The sequence below is a fragment of the Canis lupus genome, chromosome 2, assembly GCF_011100685.1.
Source record: "Canis lupus familiaris isolate Mischka breed German Shepherd chromosome 2, alternate assembly UU_Cfam_GSD_1.0, whole genome shotgun sequence".
NCBI lineage: Eukaryota > Metazoa > Chordata > Mammalia > Carnivora > Canidae > Canis > Canis lupus.
The window spans coordinates 16,265,885-16,290,051 of NC_049223.1; the positions used below are offsets into that span (position 1 = coordinate 16,265,885).

The 24,167-nt window shown below is 37.4% G+C and overlaps 1 protein-coding gene and 2 long non-coding RNA genes across 3 annotated transcripts in view; 1 reads left to right on the forward strand and 2 right to left on the reverse strand.

Annotated features, from left to right (window-relative positions):
• LOC119876059 overlaps nt 1-24,167 on the reverse strand; it is a 114,574-nt gene that overhangs the window by 28,023 nt on the left and 62,384 nt on the right. The gene's annotated exons all lie outside the window — the stretch shown is intronic.
• On the reverse strand, nt 5,524-13,910 carry LOC119876052 (armadillo repeat-containing protein 4). The gene is made up of 6 exons (XM_038529955.1): nt 13,752-13,910; nt 13,143-13,352; nt 10,166-10,408; nt 9,534-9,644; nt 7,428-7,582; nt 5,524-5,890 (listed from the first exon to the last, which is right to left on the reverse strand). The coding sequence occupies exons 1-6, from the start codon at nt 13,857-13,859 to the stop codon at nt 5,644-5,646; spliced, it is 1,074 nt and encodes a 357-aa protein (XP_038385883.1). The 5' UTR covers nt 13,860-13,910; the 3' UTR covers nt 5,524-5,643.
• Nucleotides 7,227-8,825, forward strand: LOC119876060. The gene is made up of 2 exons (XR_005355266.1): nt 7,227-7,868; nt 8,655-8,825. It is a non-coding gene; the product is annotated as an uncharacterized LOC119876060 (long non-coding RNA).

Below are 24,167 nucleotides of genomic sequence, written 5' to 3' on the forward strand. Positions count from 1 at the left end.
CAACATATTACACACAGGTCAGTAATTTACCTACATTTTTCAGGTGTGTTTTACATTTAAGATTTGGAACTGTGGCATTTCCTTGTTTGAGAGGACATACCGTTTTCCTACTTCTCTTCTTTTTTTGTAGTTTTCATATTAACCAGAAGTCAAATGTTGCATAAAGCTATTCAAACTAGTACTGTATATTTACAAATAATGTTTGTTTATAGCCATTTCATTATCTACTCTAACATAGTAAAATTACTTGTCTGTCTCCTCAACTCAGTCAGAAAGTCCTTGAGGCTTGCTGTTTATTACTGAGTTGTTCTTTCATTACATTTTGTTGCTTCAAAACCTATGTTAAGATTCAGAATAAGAAAACTATATGGGGTCCCCAAGTGGCTCAGTCGGTTAAGCCTTAGATTGAGTCCTGCATTGGGCTCCCTCTCAGCAGGGAGCTTCCTTCTCCCTCTTCCTCTGCCTGTTGTTCCCTCTGCTTGTGTTCTCTCTGTCAAATAAATAAATCTTAATTAAAAAAAAATGTAGCTGTTTTCTCTGGCTTTTCCTTGAATGGGTTCAACTGAAAAATCAATATAACAATTTGCCTAATATAGTTATATTAAAAAGAGTTTGAAGGCCTGTTGTAAAAGTAATGTAATGATGACATTTAAAAGTAATTTTTACAGGTCAACTAGATAACCTGGTAATGACTTATGTGGAAATCATTAAATCAGAGATACAGAATAGAAGGAGGGGCTTTGCAATAATGAATTCTAACCTATATGAATGGAATTCAATATATTTGTTATTTATTCTTGGAGCAGAACAGAAAACCCAGAAATAAATCCATACTTATGTGGTCAATTAGTTTTTGACAAAAGAGGAAAGAATATGCAATGGGAAAAGACAGTCTTTTCAACAAATGGTGTTGGGAAAACTGGACAGTTACATGCAAAAGAATGATACTGGACCACTTTCTTATACTATACATAAAAGTAAGCTCAAAATGGATGAAAGACCTAAATGTGAGACCTGAAACCATAAAAATCCTTTAAGAGGGACGTCTGGGTGGCTCAGCGGTTGAGCAGTCTGCCTTTGGCTCAGGGTGTGATCTCAGAGTCCTGTGATTGAATCCCACATCGGGCTTCTGGCATGGAGCCTGCTTCTCCCTCTGCCTGTGTCTCTGCCTCTCCCTCTCTCTCTGTGTGTGTATCTCTCATGAATAAATAAATAAAATATTTTTAAAAATCCTTGAAGAGTGTGCAGGCAGTAATTTCTGACACCGGCCATAGCAAAATCTTTCTAAGTATGTCTCCTGAGGCAAGGAGAACAAAAGCAAAAATAAACTATTGGGACTTAATAAAAATAAAAAGCTTTTGCATAGCAAAGGAACCAATCAACAAAACTAAAAGGCAACCACCCTAATGGGAGAAGATATTTGCAAATGACAGATCCACAATAAAAGGTTAGTATTCAAAATATATAAAGAACTTATACAACTCAACAGCCAAAAAAAATAATAACCCAATTTAAAAATAGGCAGAAGACATGAACAGACATTTCTTCAAAGAAGACATACAGATGGCCAACAAACACATGAAAACATGCTCAACATCACTTGGCATCAAGGAAATACAAATCAAAACCACAATGAGATATCACCTCACACCTGTCAGAATGGCTAAAATCAGTAACATGTGAAACAACAGGTGCTGGCAAGGATGTGGAGACAGGAACCCTCTTGCAGTGTTGGTGCGAATGCAAACTGGTGCAACTCTGCAGTATGGAGGTTCCTCAAAAAGTTAAAAATAGAGCTAACCCTATGATCCTGGAATCACACTACTGAGTATTTACTTCTAAAATACAGAAACACTAATTCAAAGTGATACATGAACCTTTATGTTTATTGCATTTACAATAGCCAAACTACTGGAAGAAGCCCAAGTGTACACACACACACACACACACCCCGATACACACAATGGAATATTATTTAGCCATAAAAAGAATACAATTTTTACCATTTGCAATGACATGGATGGAGCTAAAGCATATAATGCTAAGTGAAATTAGAGAAAGACAAATATCATATTCTCACTCATGTAGAATTTAAGAAACGAAACAAATAATAAAGGAAAAAATACAGAGAGAGACAAACCAAGAAACAGACTCTTCACTATAGGGAAAAATTGATGGTTACTATATACATATATACATTATACACTCTACTTTCAAGATGAAGCTTGAGAGGTAGAAAGGGGCCAGGAGGCAAATGCTTTGAATACCAGGGTAAGGAACTTAGGTTGGGTTTTCAAAGCTTGAGAGGGCATTGATAGTTCTTTAGGCCAAGAAAACAACCCTATCAGACCTACAGTTTGGAAGAATAAATTTCAGTGCCATGCAGGGAGGTGTGGAAGGGGAGAGATGTGAGATGAGACCAAATAGGACCTGCTTCAATTGTCCAGGTAACAGATGCCAGAACCTCAACTAAAGGCAGAGAGCAGGAGGATACATTCAAAACAAGTTCAGAGGCAGCTGGTGTCATTGGCAGATGTGAGAGACAAAAAGTAAGCAAGAGCCAAAGATCAAAAGAAATACACAAACCCAATACTGACAAGTGTTTATCATGTGCTACTGAACACCATGTGTTTTTCCGAAAGAGAAATACAATAGAAAACTGTTTTATAAGCCCTTCTTTCCTTGAAGTTATCATGAGTACAGCTAGTGTTCCTTGGTGCCTGAAATCCCTGAGCCTAAGGTTCCAGAAGCCAAATCCAAAAAGAATTATAGAGGCTTTAGTACTTTTATTCCAGATATGCAGTGAGATGAGACTCACATTAACAGTGTTTCAGGGCTGTCTTAGAATTGCAGGCTTCCCATGAAGGAAGAGGACCTTCATGAACACAAATGAATCACAAAAGCCAGGAAAGTGAGAAGGAAGAGGGCACTACCAGAGACGACTGGCATAGGGTAAAAGCTTCTGGTACCAAATGGTAAAATAGATAGGAAATAATACATTTCCACAGGGTTTTATGTATGGCCCCAAAGTATGATGCTCTGTATACGTCCACGGGAATGGTGCTCCCTAGAGTTGTGCAGGATATATCCTTACACAGCAGCCCTGGGTGCCTGGTCATACATACTGAAGAGCTGAATGAAGGAGTGAATCAGAATGAAATGATATGGGAGATACATAGGAGAGTCATATGATTAAAAGATTATAGGTGTGACTCATGGATCCAATCAACCATCTTAATAAACACTGCTCTCCTGGACTGAAGTGGACAGAAAAAGATGAAATGAAGGAAGGTTGTCAGATCTCTGGGATTATATAGGATAGGCCAATAGAGCTAACCAATTGCCAAATAACTTGGTGTTCTTTCATACATAGCCAGGATTCATGGGTCTAGGAATCAGGGAATGGAAATGACTCACTATTACCCCTAGTGACTGATCCACTAGCAAATTTTTTGCTTCCTGTTCCTGTGACCTTATACTTTGCTGGTTTGGAGGTCTTTGTCCCACAGGGAGGAATGCTTCCACTAGGAGACACAACAGTGGTTACACTGAATTGAAAGTTAAACCTGCCTCCCAGGCACTCTGGCCTCCCCGTGCCTCTAAATCAATAAGCAATGGAGGGAGTTACTGTGTTGGCTGGGGTGACTGATCCCAATTATCAAGGGACTGCTACTCCACAATGGAGGTAAAGAAGACTATATCTGGAAAACAGGAGATCCCTCAGGGCATCTCTTAAGTATTACCATGCCCTGTGATTAAGGTAGATGGAAAACTATAACAACCCACTCTAGGCAGGAATACTAATGGCCCAGACCTTCAGGAATGAAGGTTTGGGTTACCCCACCAGGTAAAGAACCACAACCAGCTAAAGTGCTTGCTGAAAGCCAAGGGAATATGGAATGGGTCATGAAAGAAGGTAGTTGTAAATACAAGCTATGACCACATGGCCGGTTACAGAATAAGTACTGTGATTGTCACAAATACTCCTTATTTTGTTATGGATTATGTGTGTGTGTGTGTGTGTGTGTGTGTTTCTTTTCTTCCCTCTTATCCTCTTATCATGTAAATGAGACATTAACTTTCTATCATAGTTTTTAAGTATGATGAACTTTACATCAGTGTATTTATAGAATATCAAGGAAAAGAATAAACATCATCCAAGAACTTTGCTTCCTCTTCTAAGAAAAGGGCTAAGTGCATTTTCAGTGGTACACTGGATAGTTGTATAGTGGTAGGCAGGAATATGGCCTTGTTATTATCTTTCTATGGAGATTAAGTATGGTTTAAGGAGATGCATGAGTGGGTACCAAGTTGACAAGGGGTGGATATGTGATGGTTAATGTTGATGTGTCAACTTAGCTGGGTTAAGGGATGCCCAGATACTTGATCAAAAAAAATTTTTTTTGAGAGAGAGAGAGAGAGAGAGAGAGAGCATACATGCCAGCAGGGGGACCAGAGCAAGAGGGAGAATCTCAAGCAGGACCCATACTCAACATAGAGCCTGATGTGGGACTTGATCTCACAACCCTGAGATCATGACCTGAGCTGAGATCAAGAGTCAAGTGCTCAACTAACTGCGCCACCCAGGCGCCCCTGCTCAAACATTGTTTTGCATATTTCTGTGAAGGTGTTTTCTGGGATGAGATTGATACTTAAATTGGTGGACTTTGAGTATAGCAGATAATCCTCCATGACTTAGTGGGCCTCATCCAATCAGAAGGCCTTAGTAGAAAAAAAGGCTGACTTCCTCTGAGCAAGAAGGAATTCTGCCAGCAAACTGCTTTTGACCTCAAAATGCCGCTCTTTCCTGAGTCTCCAGCCTGCAGCCTTGGGTCTTGCCAAGCCTCCGCAATCACCTGAACCAATTCCTTAAATCTATCCCCCCTACTCCTCCCACCTTTCTCATCCTGTTGGTTCTGGTTCTCCGGATAACCCTCATACAATATTTGGCCCATATGGATTCTTGCCTTTCTGCGCGCACACACACACACACACACACACACACACACACACACACAATCATATTTCATGTAAATATATTTACATTTAATTTATACACAAATATGTTTATATTTTTAAATATATATTTATGTATGTATATATAATCTCTATATAATCTTGCTATTTTTCTTACGTTGTACAACATTTAAGTCTTTTCTTCCTAATTAGACAAAAATTTGCTTAAGGAACAAGATCACAGCTTAAAATTCTTTGTCTCTTTCCCTTGTTAGTTCACAGCTAACTTGTTAGGTGCTTAAAATATGTTTGCTGAATTGAATTGAGAAACAAGGATATTGTGAGAATGCTACCTAGAACTACCTAGGGTCTCAGTTAGATAGATGGATAATTCTTCCTTAGGAAGCAGAGAAAAATTTTGTTGATTATATGAAGGTTTCCAGGTGGGATATTAATTACTGGGAATGTTAAGTCCTCCCAATATGCCCAGCCTCAGCCCTCCAGCTCATCCAAAGGAACAATGTGGCTCTGTAACTCATGACTGATAATCTTGTGGTTATTTATAAGTAAATCCATTTTACTTTTTCACCATTTATGCACGCCAATTCTAAGTGATGACACTATTCTATTATGACCTGAGCATTTCCCCTAACACTCTCAAATAAAATCTTTCAGTTGTGAAGCTACTTACATCATACTTTCAGGTTCTACTGCACAAGCACCAACTGCTTTTGTGACATTGACAAGAAGAGTTTGGTTTATTCCAACAAGGAGGTTTACGAGTGGTTGAAGGCCACCACATTTCCGGACAAGGACACGGTTTTCATATTCCTGACAACATTCTCCCAATGCACCAACCACATTCACAAGTACTTCTTCAGGCTGGTCAGTTAAAAGTCCCACCAAAGTTTCAATGGCCTCGTATTCTCGAAACCTAAGTTCATCACAAGAAAAAGAGATAGGGCGAGGGAAAGAGAGGAACGATATTACTTTTGGTATAAAATCAGCTGATAATATTAATAGCACAAAATTGCCAAATGCCAACCATATGCTCACTCAGTCCTTACAAAAACCCTATGATGCAAGTATGACCACAATCCCCATTCTCAGAAAGCTCATTTGAAGCTTGGTACACAGCGATGCTGGCATCCATATCTAGCCATCTGCACCTTTAATCACTATACTATACAGTCTCTAAGACAACTACAACTTCTTCCAAATGACAGTGTCAGCAGTTCTACTATTCTACAAGTGTTTTTCCCATGTCACAGAGACTATTTTACATGAACAAAGCAAAAATAAATCTATCTTCTGTTAAGTAAGATGTGAATTTCTTGTTAAATCATCACACTGAGGGGCACTTGGGTGGCTCAGCTGATTGAGCATCTGACTCTCGATTTCAGTGCAGGTCATGATCTCAACACTCAGAGATCAAGCCCCCAAGTTGGGCTCCATGCTCAGTGGGGAGTCTGCTTGAGATTCTCTCTCTCCCTCTCACCCTCTCCCCACACATGCATACTTTCTCTCTCTCTCTCTCTCTCTCTCAGGTAAATATATAATCTTAAAAAAAAATAATCACATTGATACAAAGAAGGGTTGCCTCAGAATATCCATCATAGGGCATAAGAACTCTAAAAGTATATGAAGAGATAAATTTGAAGATTAAAATAAATCAGTTTACAAGTATTTTAAAATTCAATGAAATAATTTGAAAATGACTACTCTTTAACTGGTTAACTGGCATCCAGCTGACTCAATTATCTTTAAAAAAGGAAAAAGAATGGAACCACTTCCATCTCTAAAGATTCAGTGGGAAATTCAACCCCTCACCATCACATCAACCCTTTCTCTACAAGAAATCAGAGATACTTATAATTTAAACAGCTGCCCCCCAAAAAAGAACCCAACACACAGACTATGTCAGCAAGTCCTTTAGTGAGGCACAGAAAACCATTGCCAGGTGGTGGGATGGGAAGTAGAAGTCTTTCATTTCTAAAAATACCTTGATTCTGCCAAATTGGTCTAGAAGGTACATGTATAAAAACTATAGGAGTTATATTAGGACCGATTCTTTATTAAAATAACATTATGGGAATGTAGTTTAATGGCCATAAATTTTAGGCATCCATACTTTTATTTAGAAACATTTATATATTGGGGCACCTGGATAGCTCAGTTGGTTAAGTGCCAGCCTTTGCCTCAGGTCATAATCTTAGCATCCTGGGATCAAACCCCATGTTGGACTCCCCACTCAGTGGAGAGTCTACTTCTCCCTCTTCCTCTTTCCCTCACCTTACTCATGCTCTCTCTCTCTCTCTAATAAATAAAATCTTTTTAAAAATTTACATATTAATAAGAGAAGATGTTAGTTGAAGGACTCACTATACACAATGTAGTTTCAGTGAGTTAAGAATACAGCTATTCCTCAATGGCCATGTTTTTATTATAGAATATTGAAAGGCTTCTCTTACTTGGTCGCATTCTCTTTGCTGATGGAACATTTCCATATTGCCCCAGTGACAGCAGCCAACCGTTCTTTATTGTCAGTGTTATTGAGCAGACTGGCCAGGGGTTTAAGTCCTCCATGCAGTCTAACCAGGTCACGGGTTTCCTTATCCTCAGCACACTACACAAAAAGTCAAATCAGAGGCTGTCAGTGATGACGGCATATCAAGCTTCCAGTGATTGCTAAAGAGGCTGACATTCTGGTGGCTACAAAACTTCTTTTCAGAGAGTATCATTTTCTGAAGGGGCCTCCAAGTAAAATATAATTCTCCTTTATATTGGCAGTTATCTGACAGTGTCTCTCTTCCCTTACAGGATTTTGGCAATGTCTAGAACTTTCTACATGCTTGGAAATTCTTCCAAGCTGTTCTGAGGTAGTGTGGGCTTCCATGAAGACAGAAAGAGAGGTTGGTAAGAAATCTAGAATACCACATGCATGGACAGAGAATTTCTGCAGTCATGCAATCCCCAGTCTCGGGAAAGTATAGAAAAGATAGCTGAGTGATAAAGCTTTAGCCTGATCTTCAATGCTTCTGCCCCCAAATCTAAGAGATGAGCATTTCCCTAATAGAGTTCCTATGCTCTGAACAGTTAGTTATATCAACAGCAAATGGCATTATATTCAGATATATTTGTCCAGAAGTTTGTGTCATCCTTTGAGATAAGTATTATGTTTATCCATGTTCATGTCATCTTTTGAAGTAAATATGTACTGCATAGATGTTCCCAGCTTATCATGATTCCCAGGTTTGAGAGAAAAAAGATGCTAAATTTGGTGCATATATATGTTATCATCCTAGGCATACAGTTGGTTGTGAGGCCACATGATACAGATGCATGTCATGCATCATCTGTGAGGGCCACTAGAAGAAATCCTCACAGTAAATGCACACAAGGCACCTGCCATTTTATCTTCTATTTATGATTTTCAGTTTTTTACATTGCAACTTCTAAAAACTTAATCACTATTTCTAACCAATCCTTCATAATTACTCATATGAGGCATGTATGCCAGTCAAGGCTATATATATCCTTGTTATGAGTTGTGTTTCCTTAAAACTGATATATGTCAAAGTCCTAACCCCTGTACCTCAGAATGTAACCATATTTGAAGATAAAATCTTTAAAGAGGTAATTAAGGTTAAAAAAGGTCACTGAAGTGGGCTCTAACCCAATATGATTGGTATCCTTAGAAGAAAATATTAGGACACAGAGGAAGGAACATGTGGAGACATGTGAACATGAAGATGACCATCTACAAGCCAAGGAGAGAGTCTCCAGAAGGAAGCAATGCTATCAACACCTTGATCTCAAACTTGTAACCTCCAGAACTATAAGGAAATAAATTTCTGTTATTTAAGACACCCAGTGTATGGTATTTTGTTATGGCAGCCCTTGCAAACTAATACAATTCTCTACTGACATGAACCCCTTTCTCTAACTCTGTCATTTTGGCATACTGTCACTGTGCACATTTTAAAATGTATTCCTCTAGGAAATCAGCTCTGATTTCTCTGATAGGTAGAAGCTGGAATGGCCAGTAAGCAGCCATCTACTAATTTGTCAAGGCTACCTTTTCTTCCCTTTTCTGATGTACTATGAAATGCATAACTCACAAAAAGCTAATGAAGATTAAAATAATAAAAAGATACAACAGGAATACACACACATACACAAGCACACACTCATTCATCATCCATCTGTCTTGGCAGAAGATAAATTTCCCAAGATCAGTATGTTTGAACAGGGTACTTGAAAAGCAATATAAAGGCACCATGCATATATTTAGCTATTTTACACTAAGTAACTTGTTTTAGGAGACAAAGATATATAAGTACCTTCTAGAAATGTACATAATCAAGATATGTTGGAGCAGGCTTCTCTCTCTCACATACACAGGCATCTATCATTAGCACAGTGATGCAGACCTGTGTGTGCAGAAAAATCCCTGGGGATTCTTGCTAAAAATGCAGATTCCTGAGTCATAGCCCCAGAGAATGAAACTTCATATTTAGAAATGCCACCTTAACTATATGAAGAACACCACAACTTTGCTGGGGAGTCCACCATACCTGGTAGATGGCCATGGCACACTGTTCCTGTAGTTGTTCATTCTCACTATTTAGGTTCTTGACTAGATTTTCAATTATCCTTTCTGCTTTGATTGCAGCTCGGTAGTTTTCCTAAGAATACAAATTTAAATATTTTTTTAAAGATTTTATTTATTTATTCATGAGAGACACAGAGAAAGAGAGTCAGAGACACTGGCAGAAGGAAAAATAGGCTCCATGCAGGGAGCCTCACATGGGACTTGATCCCAGGATTCCAGGATCACACCCTGGGCCAAAGGCAGGTGCTAAACCGCTGAGCCATCCAGGGATCCCTTAAATTTAAATATTTACATGTGTAATGCATGAATATAAATATCTATTTACATTTACTAATAAGTATGCCAAACAAACTTTCTTAAAAAACACTAAAGTCCAAGATTAACACAACTGTATAAGAGAATTTAGTCAACATTTTAAAAAATACATCACACAGGTAACCATTTAATTAATGTTCTATTAGTTTCATCTTCTCTAAAGAACTGCTGACTTCTCAAAAAAAATCCTTAGCAGTCACAATAATCTTAAAAATTATTATTCAACTAAAAAAAAGTTAATGCAAATGAAAACAAGGGAAGCAGAGCTGGCTTGAGTACCTCTGATGCACATTCTTGCAATGTCCCCACCACTGGAATTAGCATGTTTTCATGAGAAGTCTTCAGTAAGTGAGCCAACAAAGGAATGCCGCCGGCTTGACGAATGGCTTCTTTATTTGCATTACTCTTACTACAGCTCCATAATGCCAGTGCCCCACAGCGAGCTACTTCCACGTCTCTGGCATCATACAGACTTGATTGAGCTGGTTTTGCTGAACTCTGTGCACAGTCCAGTAAAGCGACCTACAAAAACAGATAAATACAATGTATGTGGGAATCTTTAAAATAAAACAACATTTCCCACAACAGTTACAGGGCTGCTACCAAGCTAACTTCCATCAAAAATAAGAATACTTCTACGAATTAATTTTCATACTACACAGAAATAGTCAGTGAAAGCAAAGAAACAGAACCCTTCAAAATATACCTTCCTCCAGATCTGGGAGCCTTTACATTTCCTTCCTACAAGAAATTTAATCTCACCAAGATTGTATTAATATTAATATGGCTGTTACATTTATATTAACAAGATTTGTATACTATATCTGCAGCCCGGGTTCTTACAATCCTTCCCTGCATGGATGCATTCTTTCTGCTTGCTCAGAATTCTTAACTTCTGCCCAGGTTTCTACCAGGTGTGCCTCTTTCGAGATCTATCTCCATCTAAGTGCCCAAACCCCACTGTGGTCAATGGCCTCCTGCCTGCTCTTCTTTTAACCTCCATTCCCTTGCTCTGATGTCATGACAAGCCCACTGTTCCATCTCTGTACTGAGTGATCTCCCTCTCTTCCCATTTTAGTGAGGGACTCTTATCTGTATGTCATCTACCCTCATATTGTTAGCAAACCAAAAATGGATTACCAATCCTGATCTTTCTCAGATGTGTTCTCAACCTAGTAATTACAAGTCTATTAATGGTTGATCTATTACTCTTCTTTCCCATTCCTAACTTAGCTATCATGTAAGATTATATTAAAATGTGTAGCATTATCTTGACCTAAGTAATTGCAATTCAGGTACCAAATTCTAAGTCCCCGAATGTGATATATAAGACTCTCATAAAAGAAATTTACTAAAATTTATAGTTTTAAGTTACATTACTCATTTATTCTATACATTATTCATAATTCCAGTAGACAGCCACATCAGCCTAATGTATTACTTCATTACTTAAGCAGAACACTGATAATCATACTAATAATTACCTTTCCCCAACATTTTATTATGAAAAATTTTCAAACATACACAATGGCTGAAAGAGTTGTACAGTGATTATACAGCAAAAAATGTATACATTCCCTAGATTCTATAATTAACATTATCACATTTGTTTTATCTCATAGCTAACCATCTATTTATCCATCTATGCAGCCATAAATCTATCTTATTTTTGAAGCAAATAATTACACTCTATTGTGATCTACAGATTACAAGTGACATCAGACGGTCCCCAATTTATGATGGTTCAACTTATTTTTCAACTTTACTATGGTGTGAAAGTGATATGCATTCAGTAGAAATCCTATTTGGAATTTTATCTGAGCTAGTAATATGTATGTTACATTCTTGTGATGCTGGGCAGTGGCAGCAAGCCTCAGCTCTGTCAGCCACAACATCACAAGGGTAAGCAACTGATATGGTTACAACCATTTTGTTCCCAATCTGTAGCCATTGTGTTTTCACTTTCTGTACAGATTCAGTAAATTACAAGAGATATCAATGCTTTATTATAAAATAGGCTTTGTGTTAGATAATTTTGCCCAACTAGAGGCTAAGTATTTTGAGCATGTTTAAGGTAGGCAAGGCTAATCTGTGATATTCAGTATGTTAGCTGTATTAAATGCATTTCAACTTAAATGCATTTCAACTTACGGTATTTTCAACTTACAATGGGTTTATCTGGACATATAACTCCATTGTAAATCAAGGAAGATCCGTACACAGAATCTCTCAGTAAATTTCTAAACACATTTCACTGTGTATGCATTCCTATTAAATGCATATTGATTCAATGTATATTTATTAACCTTTCATATGTGTAGGGTACTGGGCTAAGTGCTGTAGATGACAGTAAGATAAGTAAGACACATCTCTTATCTCAAGGAGCTCAAACTATAGAAGTGGAGACTGTCCAGTATGTAAATGCTATAGGAGGAACACAAGATCCTTTGGAAGGTGGATGAAAATGCATTTCCTTAATGCCCTACGTTTTCTTGACATGAGTGTTGAACAGAATGTTCACTTATTTCTTTCAGTGACAGTTATTGATATAATCATTTTTTAAATTATAAAAATAATACACAATAAATTGGCAAATGTGGAAAAATATGAAGAAAAATTGGTAGTTATTTCAGAGGAAACACCTGCGTACAATTGTGTGTATTTATTTCACATGTTTTTATAGAAAACTTGTTATATACTTGTTAGGTAAGTCTTTGAAAATTGGAGTCATATGTGTCAATCAGGTTTTGATCCTGTCATAATTTTATATAATATTATATACTGATAGCTGATGATGCATGTTTCCTCGAGATACACTTCATATTATTTTACCGATCTCATATGGTAAACATAGTTTTCAGTTGTCACTATCATAAGTAACAATGAGATGAATAAATGTCTGTTGCTCTGACAGTCTCCTTGGGAGGCAGTCCTCATGGTGAGCTCACCAGAGCAGAGAGCATGGACTACACTTCCCGACACTACACACACACATAAACATCTCCCTACCAATGTGGTAGGTGTAAATTACATCTCTTATTTAGATGTATATATCTTTGAAAAATAAGATCAGACCTGTTTTCTGGCCAGTTGCTAATGTGAATACACAAAAACAGTTTTTGAGGACGTTATACCAAAGAAGGTTCCTGGAACACACCTATGGTTATTTAACATCCAGGAGTGGCCAGGAAGGACAGCAGAGAGGTGACATCTTGGTGGCAGGTGGTGTGCTGATGACAATGGCAGAGGTACTCACCAGTTTGGTAATGCCTCCATGGTGTCTCACTGCCCGTCGGGCTCTTCTAAACTTGGCAACATTTGCGATTGTCTCAGCTGCCAGGCATTTCAGACTCTTATGTGGAGAATCAAGTATATTAACCATAACTGGTAAGCCCCCAAGGTCAACAATATTACGTCTGATTTGAGGATTATGACTGATTTCCTTTAGGATTTTTAATGAACCAATCTAAATGAGAAAATAGGAGTTAGAGGTGAAAATAAGTGCTTAATACATAACCAGTCCTAGAGTTTTAAAAATTCCAAGTCTACCTCAAATCCTTCCCTCATGAAGTTTTTAAAGGAAATGCCTTCTGTTCCCAGGTGTTACACATAGCCTCCTTATTTTCCTTCAATTATGCAGACAAACATTCATCATTTAAGAAGCACATAGAAAAGGTTCTGGAAATGAACCAGAAGATAAAGCACAGCCAAGAAGAGAAGAGCAGCGAACAAAAGGAACAAGCTATCAGTGAGATGAGCAGGCAAAGACAAGAACTAGGCAGAGGTAGCAGAGATGTATCAGTAAAAAGAGAAGCACAAAGAGGTATGAACAAGGCTCATCACCCACGTGAGGTAAGCCACTCACCTTACATTTGACTTCATCAGTATCCAGTAAATTTATCAAAACTTCAAGGCCTCCAACATCTCTGATTGCCAACTGGCAGGTCTCTTGCGCCAAGTTGAAATCTTTCATTGAACGCAATGCAATCACTGTAGCTGTCTGATTTCCTCCCTACGAAACGCAAGGCCATGGAAAGGTTAAATAAGATCACGCTTCTATAGAAATTTCCTTAATGGTTATGAATCCATGAACTGGGAAATGTGTCTCCCCATACATGGCATGTTAAATTTTTTTAAGTTCTCCGAGTGGGTTATAATTTGTTAAATGAATCATGTAGAGTTGAAGCACAAAAAAGCTTTACAGAGTATCATAAAACATTATTCCAATTAAGAGTCAACATTTAAAGGTGGTCTGTCTGCTTTAAACAGCTAGAGCATTAGGTGGTATTAGTACATTAAATAGAGTCGAGGGGCAAGCCTTGAGAAATCCACTGAGGAATGTAAGTTTTATGCAGAGGTAACAGGCCGTCCCTGGAGTTCTTGAACAGCATACTGTGCAATCCAAACCGTGTCTGGAAATTATTCTCACAGATGTATGTAGAACAGTCTGGAACAGGGAAAAACCTGAGGAAAGGGAAACCATGTGGGAAGCAGTACAACAATCCATGCTGAGACCAGGATTAAGTGGGAGAGGGGCCATGGGGTTGGGAAGGAGGTGGCGAGCCCATTAGGAACTGGAGATGACTCCGTGTATGGATAAAGGACAAAAAGGTAGCCTTCAGTATCGCATGCAAAATGCTGTCCCAGTGTTGAGAATCATGTGATCAATGTCTGCTTGGCTAATCACCAGCTGTAAAAGGTAGTGGGGAATGGCTCCTTTAAGGTAAAACAATCTGGGAGAATTTAAAAGAATGTAATGATTGATCAGTGAAACAGATGCACCAGGAAATTATAATCAGAATTCATTGCAGGAATTCTTAAGCAATGTCCACCCATCATTAATGCTTTAAAAAATCTTCTGATGGATGCAACATAGTACATATTACTTCTCCTCCTATTAAGACGGGATGGTAAATAAGAGTTCCAGTATAAGCACCGAAATAGTTCATAAGACACAAGAGCAATGTTTCTAATGGAGCTAAGGATAAACTATTTTTGTAAAAGGTGCTCATGAAAGATGGCCTTCGGTCTCTACCTCAAAACACAGTATGAATGGCCTCAAATAAATCTCTTTCCTTTTTGAAGAAAGACACCTACAAAATATGTTTATTCTCATTTGCTGATTATGACTTTATATTGCTATATTACAGATACATGTTCATAGATACAATATATACATTTACACAAAAGTGGAAATTATATCCAAGCAGCCCAACCTCCTCCTTCATATCTCACACACACACAAATCCTTTTGTGAATACAACATGATGTGTTACTTTTAAAATAAGAAGCTGAAATGGGATTATAAGAGGGCAAGCATCAAAAAGATAGAAAGGTTTAGACTTCAGCCTTTCCTCTTAATGCGTCCATAAAAGCCCCTCCACATCTCTAAAAATATTACAAACCACTATCCTGTGCTGAAACCATTGTCAGTCTGCTTTTCATATTAATTTTCTTCCTGAGTAATCCAGGCTGTCCTCTATATTCAAGATGAAGTTGAGAATGGCAAAAGCCTTCACTTTACTATTTACATTGAAAATAAGGAGTTTTCTTCCCATAGCTTTTAATGCCTTTTTGTTTATATCAAGAGAAATTTTTACCACCACCAATCGTCCTACAGTTCATTTTGAAACATAAAATAGTAAATCCTTATTACATTCAATTTTATAATCTCCCTTGTTTTGGGGTACAGGACCTCTTCAAACACACATTAGCACTTTTGATGCCTTTCTTTTTAAAAACAGAAGGCAGATATTTCATAACTCATAAAGAAGAATCTAAATGCTAATCATAATATATAAAAAAAAAGAGAAAGCGAGAGAAACAATTATTTAACAATTCTTTTGTTGAATTTAATTGGGTTAAAAGGAGCCCAAAAATTCCCCTGGTGTACCTGGAGGAGGAGAGCTGGGTGGGCTCCCACATGAAAAGTTTAAAAATGCAAACCAGGAGCTTCAGATAGAGTTCTTTAGGCAGTGCCTTCAGACTCAAGCATGACTTGAAAGCAAGAAGGTATCAAACAGCATGTCATGCCTCAGTCAAGCCAACAGAGTCCACACACACACACACCAAACTCCGAAGCAGAGCATGCTGTCCTGGCGTTCTCAGTGGTGTGTGATAGAAGACTTTCTTGACTGCTATACTTGCATTGTATTTTCTTTGGTAGCACTTTCCTACTTACACATTCAGCACAGTCATTCTTTCCTATTTCATTTCGAGGTCTCTTAATTTTTCTCTTCTAGATTATTTCTATCTTGTGTGCTTGATTTCATCATATGCACCATAACCAATGACATAACAATTTTAAGGAATTGTGTACTTGTGGTAGATGCCCAAAAGGTAAGACACTATATTTTTCTAAATGATCTCTAAGCCACTTTTGAAGCCAAAGGATGGAAAATTTTCATTTATCATTGAGAAGTTAGATCCTTATAGAAAAAAAACTCTGTAAATCAGCAGCTTTTTTTCTGAAAATCTGGAAACATATTCATAGACTTGAGAGTTTTTTTTTAGAACAGTTTTATATTAGGGAAAGTTAGTTTTTCCACATTTCAGGATTTAGTTCTACTCTTGTCACTGACCACACTCCCCAAAGGATTATAAATCTTTCAGAATGAATACCAGCGAATGGGAGCCAAAATATTCAGCATACAGAGCCACAAATGTTAGCCAATTGCTATTCTTTAAATACCAGCTATGTCAAAGGATTTTCAAATGTTTGTTCTACTTTGACCAGATGCCATAAACATCTTACTAAGAAGAAGCAGTGCAAATATGCTTATTTTTCAATTAAATCTCCCCTGAGAATGTAATTAGTTGCCAATACTTATTTTCACATTTTATCATGTATTTGCATTTGTGAAGTTTTAAGAGCTGGAGAAAACATAGTAAAATATTATTTTACTAGTTTCTGAAGGGTTTTGAAGAATGCTTCCAATAAGCTTTTCCACTTCTTAAATTAATGCAAGTTGTTTTGCTAGTTGTCATCCTGCCCCTGCGTCTTCTCAGACATTTCCAGGCTCTGTCAGCCTTCAGATACTTCGCAGTTCACATTCCTTTCTGAGACTGGGAGGCCTTTGTTCATTATCATTATCACAATCATGTTGCTAATATGTGAAAGTTGAATAGATTTTGCTTTTTCCTTCATTTTTCTCAAAATTTCTTTTGGAAAGACAAGATCAATAGGCACTCTTCTAAACAATGTTTCTCAGTGTTTTAAATAACATCTTTGAAAAAAAAAAGTATTACCTTATCTGGTACATAGAGTAATATCTACCTCCAATCCTCTTACTGCTGATAAAAGAGAAATAAATGCTTATGAAATTGAGATGAAGAATGTATCTGAGACTAAATCAGGGAGCCAGATGCCTCCAACCATCCAACCATTTTTTAATTCTTTCATTCAACAAATTTGCAGTTATTCACCATGTCTGATACCAGGAACTAGAGACATCCTGGTAGACAAAAACAGATCTAGTTTTTGCCTCGTGGAGCTCATAAAGCTTAGTGGAGAAGAAAGATCTTAATTGTTAAGCCCATCCAAATAAATGAAAACTTTAAGAAGTGCTATACAGAAAAGTGGCACAGGGTTATGGATGTTTGCAACAGGGGACTCTAGGCCAGGACATCAGGAAAAGTTTCCCTGAGGAAACTATGTCTGGACTGAGGTGTGGACAGAGTAGGAGCCTTCCCTGGTGAAGGAGGTCGGACATGATGAAAGGCACACCAGTCAGAGGAAACAGTATGTGTAAAGCCCTAAGGAGGATTAGAACATGGCCTGTTTAAGACCTAACGAAGGCCAGTGTGGCTGAGACCCAGAGCCTGGGTGGCAAATGATCCAAGATGAGCTAAAAAATTAAGTGGGCAAAGGAATCTGCTGCACCCATAGGCCAGGTTGAGGATTTTAATCTTCATTCAAGATTAATAGGAAATATTCAAGGGTATTGTTTTGGAGGAGAGTGGGAGGACTCACATGAGTTGCGTACATTTTTAAAAGATCATTCCAGCTAAAGGGCCCCCTGTAGGGAGGGGGCAGATGGAACATATGGAGACCATGCAGGTTACTACAGCTATCCAGAGAGGAGGTAACTGGGATTAAGAGGTCAAGGATACTTATTTGTGTCATAAAGACTTCAAGTAACTTGATTCAGAAAAGGATACTATAAAACAAGTAGACGAAACTCTGATAGGCTACATGCTCCCAGAGCCATCATTTGGAGCTTCCTGTAGAGTCCCACGTGGTGACAGTGAGATAAGAAGGCAGTCAGAGGCACAATCGGGAGTGGAGGCCCCTCTTTTGCTCCCCACCGTCTGTAATCAAGGGGCAGTGGGTGAGACCTGGTGAGGAGATACAGCCATCACACAGCCATCCAACTGACTTTCAATGATTTCAGCATTTTTTCCTCCAAATATGCCACTCAGAGAGCAAGAAAAGTGAAGCCTGCCAGTGACTGTTTATTAATGATGACAGAGGGCCTGGCACCCAGCACAGAGGTTGGCTTACAGATACTCTTCATGTCCCAGGATGAGAAATGGTAAAAAGTCAATGCTCAGAGTGAATGGCATATGAGCATGTAAGTCAAAATAGTAAAATATATTGCTTTGCTTTCTGTTTATTTGCAAACTGGCTTTATACTGATGATTCAGCACTCATAAACCTAAGACTCAAGAGATGAGACTCAATAGAACTCCAGGAAAGAAAATGAGAAAATATTGTTCCAGAGGAAAAAAGAAATTAGACTCAAACTGTTGTATTACAAGCTTGCTGAGAATTTTTATTGGGAATGGGTAAGGAACAATGCAAGCATTCCCTACACATTCCTTTTAAACAGACATGGAACATTTACAGAAATAGATAATCTGCTGGAATGTCCTAGTCACTGCAATGAGGAAAAATTTGTAGCAAATATAACTGCCTTTCTAAAAAGATTTGGAAGACTATACTGAATAATTATGATAATTAATAAAAATAGCTCAATAAAGTGGATATAAGGGCCACATTAAAAATGAGTAACTCCCCCATACACTAGGAATAACAAATCACAATGCATAATTTGAAAAATGTTCCCATGCCAGTATTAGCAAAATAATAACAAAAATATCAAGGAGTAAATCTCACAGTATGTTGAAAATATGTGGAAAAGAAGCTATTAAGTTTTACTAAAATACATACAAATTTAAAAATAAATGAATGGTCATACCATGTTCCTGAATAGGATAACTGAATGATATTAAAATTTGCAAGCCCACAACTATATGGTCAATTAATCTTTGACAATGCAAGAAAGAATATCTAATGGAAAAAAGATAGTCTCTCCAACAAAGTGTTGGAAAAACTGGACAGCGACATGCTAAAGATTGAAAGTAGATCTTTTTCTTACACCATCCACAGAAATAAATTCAAGATGGATTAAAGACCTAAATGTGAGACAGGAAATCATTAAAATCCTAGAGGAGAACACAGGCAGCAACCTCTTTGACATCAGCCCTAACCTTTGACATCAGCTTCTCTTGAGGCAAGGAAAATAAATGCAAATATTAACTACTGGAACTTCATCAAGATAAAAAGCTTCTACACAGCAAAGGAAACAATCAATAAAACTAAAAGGCAACCTATGGGATGGGAAAAGATTTTTACAAATGACATACGAGTTGACAAAGAGTTGGTATCCAAAATCTATAAAGAATTTATAAAACTCAACACCCAAAACACAACCCAATTAAAAAATGGAAAGAAGATATAAACAGACATTTCTCCAAAGAAGATATCCAGATGGCCAACAGACACACATTAAAAAATTTTCAACATCACTCATCATTAGGGACATACAAATTAAAACTACAATGAGATATCACCTCACACCAGTCAGAATGGATAAAATTATAATACAGGAAATAGCAGCATTAACCAAAGGATACAAATATACTAATTCAAAGGGAATGGAAAAAGGGAATATTTATAGCAGCATTATCAACAATAGCCAAATTATGGAAAAAGCCCAAATGTCCATTGACTGATGAATGGATAAAGAAGATGTGGCATATATACAATGGAATATTACTCAGCCATCAAAAGAGTGAAATCTTGCCATTTGCAATGGCATGGATAGAGCGAGTATAATGCTAATTGAAATAGGTCAGTTAGAGAAAGACAAATACCATAGGATTTCACTCATATGTGGAATTTAAGAATTAAAAAAAATGAACATGGGGGTGGGAAGAAAGGAAAACCAAGAAAAAGAAACAGACTCTTAACTAGAAAGAACAAACTGATGGCTACCAGAAGGGAGGGGGGAGGCAGGGAGGTGTTAAGTAGGGGATGGGGATTAAGGAGAGCATTTGTTGTGATGGACGCCGGGTGTTGTATTTAAGTGCTGAATCACTAAGTTGTACACCTGAAGCTAATATTACACTGTGGTTAACTAACTGGAATTTAAATAAAAGCTTGAAAAAATTGCAATTTATCCAAAATAATTTATAAATTCATGTAGACCAGCCAAAATCCCCGGTAGCATTTTTGAGGGTTTTTTTTTTTTATTTGATTTTCAACTTTTCTAAAAATGATCTGGAATGGAAAATATGCAAAAAGTAGTTTTAAAGAATTTAAGAAAACTCTCTGGCCAATCAAGTATTAAAATACACCAAAGTAGCAGTAATTAAAACAGCATGGACCTGGCATGGGAGCATCCAAATAACTCAATGTAATAGAGAAGGATCCAGAAAGAAACTCTCACATATGAGATGACAATACTTGATATAGGTAATATCTCAGATCACTTGAGGAAAGAGTGGAGAAGCCAATTATCTGTGTTGATACAACTGAATCTCCATCAAAGAAAAAAAAAAGTAAAATTAGATCCCTGCCTCACACTATACATAAAATAACATCAAGAGAGAAGCAACTTCTAAACATTTTTTTAAAACTATAAACCTACCAGGAGGAAATAAAAAATTTTTGTTCTCTTGAAATGACATCAGAAAAATCTTCTTAGCTCTTAATACACAAAATTTTATAAGCTATGAAGGAAAATCAATATATTTACTAATGTACAATTTTAAAGTTTTCAAACAGAAGAGTAGATAAAAAGACATGAGAAACTGAAAGAAAATACTTACAAATACTATAACAAAGGGTTAATTTGTATTAAGATTCAAAACACAACCACAGAAAAATAGGCAAGATATACAATGCAATGGCTATTGGACACATGAAAATATTTATCAACTTCACTACTAATCAGGAATATGCAAATTCACACAAGATACATTCTCTCAGTTGGAACAAATTATTTTAAGATTTGTGTGGAATCAGAAAAGACCCTGAATAGCCAGGGGAATTTTAAAAAAGAAAACCATATCTGGGGGCATCACAATGCCAGATTTCAGGTTGTACTACAAAGCTGTGGTCATCAAGACAGTGTGGTACTGGCACAAAAACAGACACATAGATCAATGGAACAGAATAGAGAACCCAGAAGTGGACCCTCAACTTTATGGTCAACTAATATTCGACAAAGGAGGAAAGACTATCCATTGGAAGAAAGACAGTCTCTTCAATAAATGGTGCCGGGAAAATTGGACATCCACATGCAGAAGAATGAAACTAGACCACTCTCTTGCACCAGACACAAAGATAAGCTCAAAATGGATGAAAGATCTAAATGTGAGACAAGATTCCATCAAAATCCTAGAGGAGAACACAGGCAACACCCTTTTTGAACTCGGCCACAGTAACTTCTTGCAAGATACATCCACGAAGGCAAGAGAAACAAAAGCAAAAATGAACTATTGGGACTTCATCAAGATAAGAAGCTTTTGCACAGCAAAGGATACAGTCAACAAAACTAAAAGACAACCTACAGAATGGGAGAAGATATTTGCAAATGACGTATCAGATAAAGGGCTAGTTTCCAAGACCTATAAAGAACTTATTAAACTCAACACCAAAGAAACAAACAATCCAATCATGAAATGGGCAAAAGACATGAACAGAAATCTCACAGAGGAAGACATAGACATGGCCAACATGCACATGAGAAAATGCTCTGCATCACTTGCCATCAGGGAAATACAAATCAAAACCGCAATGAGATACCACCTCACACCAGTGAGGATGGGGAAAATTAACAAGGCAGGAAACCACAAACGTTGGAGAGGATGCAGAGAAAAGGGAACCCTCTTACACTGTTGGTGGGAATGTGAACTGGTGCAGCCACTCTGGAAAACTGTGTGGAGGTTCCTCAAAGAGTTAAAAATAGACCTGCCCTACGACCCAGCAATTGCACTGCTGGGGATTTACCCCAAAGATACAGATGCAGTGAAACGCCGGGACACCTGCACCCCGATGTTTCTAGCAGCAATGTCCACAATAGCCTAACTGTGGAAGGAGCCTCGGTGTCCATCGAAAGATGAATGGATAAAGATGTGGTCTATGTATACAATGGAATATTCCTCAGCAATTAGAAACGACAAATACCCAACATTTGCTTCGATGTGGATGGAACTGGAGGGTATTATGCTGAGTGAAATAAGTCAATCGGAGAAGGACAAACATTATATGGTCTCGTTCATTTGGGGAATATAAAAAGTAGTGAAAGGGAGCAAAGGGGAAAGGAGAAAAAAATGAGTGGGAAATATCAGAAAGGGAGACAGAACATGAGAGACTCCTAACTCTGAGAAACGAACTAGGGGTGGTGGAGGGGGAGGTGGGCGGGGGGTGAGGGTGACTGGGTGGCGGGCACTGAGGGGGGCACATGATGGGATGAGCACTGGGTGTTATTCTATATGTTGGCAAATTGAACACCAATAAAAAATAAATTTATATATATAAAAAAGATACATTCTCTCCCCATTTGGAATTGGCCAAAATAAAAAAAGACTGTAGATTAGTGAGAATTTGTAACAATGAACCTTATTTCTAAACAAATAATTTTAACACCCTGGAAAGATTTTAAAGACAATCTGCCTAGATCCCACTTCACACCAATTGGTTTAAAACTTCCATGAATATTACCTGAGCATTGAGATTTTTGCTTTGTTTAGTTTTTAGGAGCCTGGCTGATTTCACTGTGTTCAAGGTCAAAAATCATTGGTATATTACTAATTGAGTGTAAACTAGTATTTGCTTTGTGTAAGTAGCTACAAAATTTTTTTTTTATTCAAACCAAGCTTGGTCAGTTTATTACTTTTCATTATTTCTCTTTAAATTTTAAAATTTCATTGTAATACTTCTCTAACTTCATTGTGCATATATTGTTTCTTGTTTAAAATAGATTGAGGTGGAACTGATATGCAAAAAACGAGTTGGGACACATGCGTACATCTGTGAAACCATCACCACAATCAAGATAACAGGAACATCCATTGCCTCCAAAAGTTTTCTTATGTCTCTTCCCTTTTTGTCATACTTACACTTACCATGAGATCAAATACCCTCTTACATTTTTTAAATGTACAATTCAATATTGTTAACTATGCTGTGCAGCTCTCTAGAGCTTGTGAAACTAAAATTTTGTACCAATTGAACAACACCTCCCCATTAGAACTATCAAAATTTTAAATGTACACAGTCTTTGACCCAAGCAATTCTACTTCAAAGTAGCTATCCTACAGAAATAGGATACATATCCAAAGAATATGTAAAATATTTACAATGTTGTAATAATAAAAATTGATCTGGGAGACAAGGCAAAATGTTATCAGTAAGGGAACTGTGACATAAATTATTGATATATTCATATAGTACAAAACAATGTTGTAATTAGAAGAACTGAGGCAGATATGGAGGATCACCAAGAAAACATTAAATATAAAATGCAAAATGTCACATAACAAGTAGTCTGACTTCATTTCGTACATAAAAATTTCATATGTATATTTATATAAACAGAAACATCTGGAAGGGGGCTTTCCCTGTTATTCTTTTGCATGGCTTAAATTTTAGGGTATATATTAATGTATTATTTTTATAAGATTTAAATAACTTAAATACAGAAAAGAGATAAGGGAGGGCTAGAAGAGAAACGTGTGCTTCTGCAATGCCCTGCATGTCCCAGAAATATCAGAAGGCCACAGCCAGCCACACACCCCCAGACAGCAGGAGCTGGGAAAGGAGCCACAGCCTTTGCCAGTGGGACTAGCAAAGGCTAGTGGACCACAATGGGACCTAGAGTTTAATATTTTTCCTACAAATATGCAATTTCTAATAATGAGTACAGTACAAGTATATGCATATAAAATGAAAAGATCACTTATACCAAATCTGGTACCTTTTACTCCCTAA

What these genes read in the sequence shown, in the direction of transcription:
- LOC119876052 (XM_038529955.1), bottom strand. Translation starts at nt 13,859, where the DNA reads ATGAAAGATTTCAACTTGGCGCAAGAGACCTGCCAGTTGGCAATCAGA. An exon ending in ATGGAGGCATTACCAAACTG is followed by an intron (nt 10,409 to 13,142) that starts GTGAGTACCTCT and finishes CTGTTTTTGTAG; the next exon opens with GTCGCTTTACTGGACTGTGC. An exon ending in TGCAAGAATGTGCATCAGAG is followed by an intron (nt 9,645 to 10,165) that starts GTACTCAAGCCA and finishes TTGTATTCTTAG; the next exon opens with GAAAACTACCGAGCTGCAAT.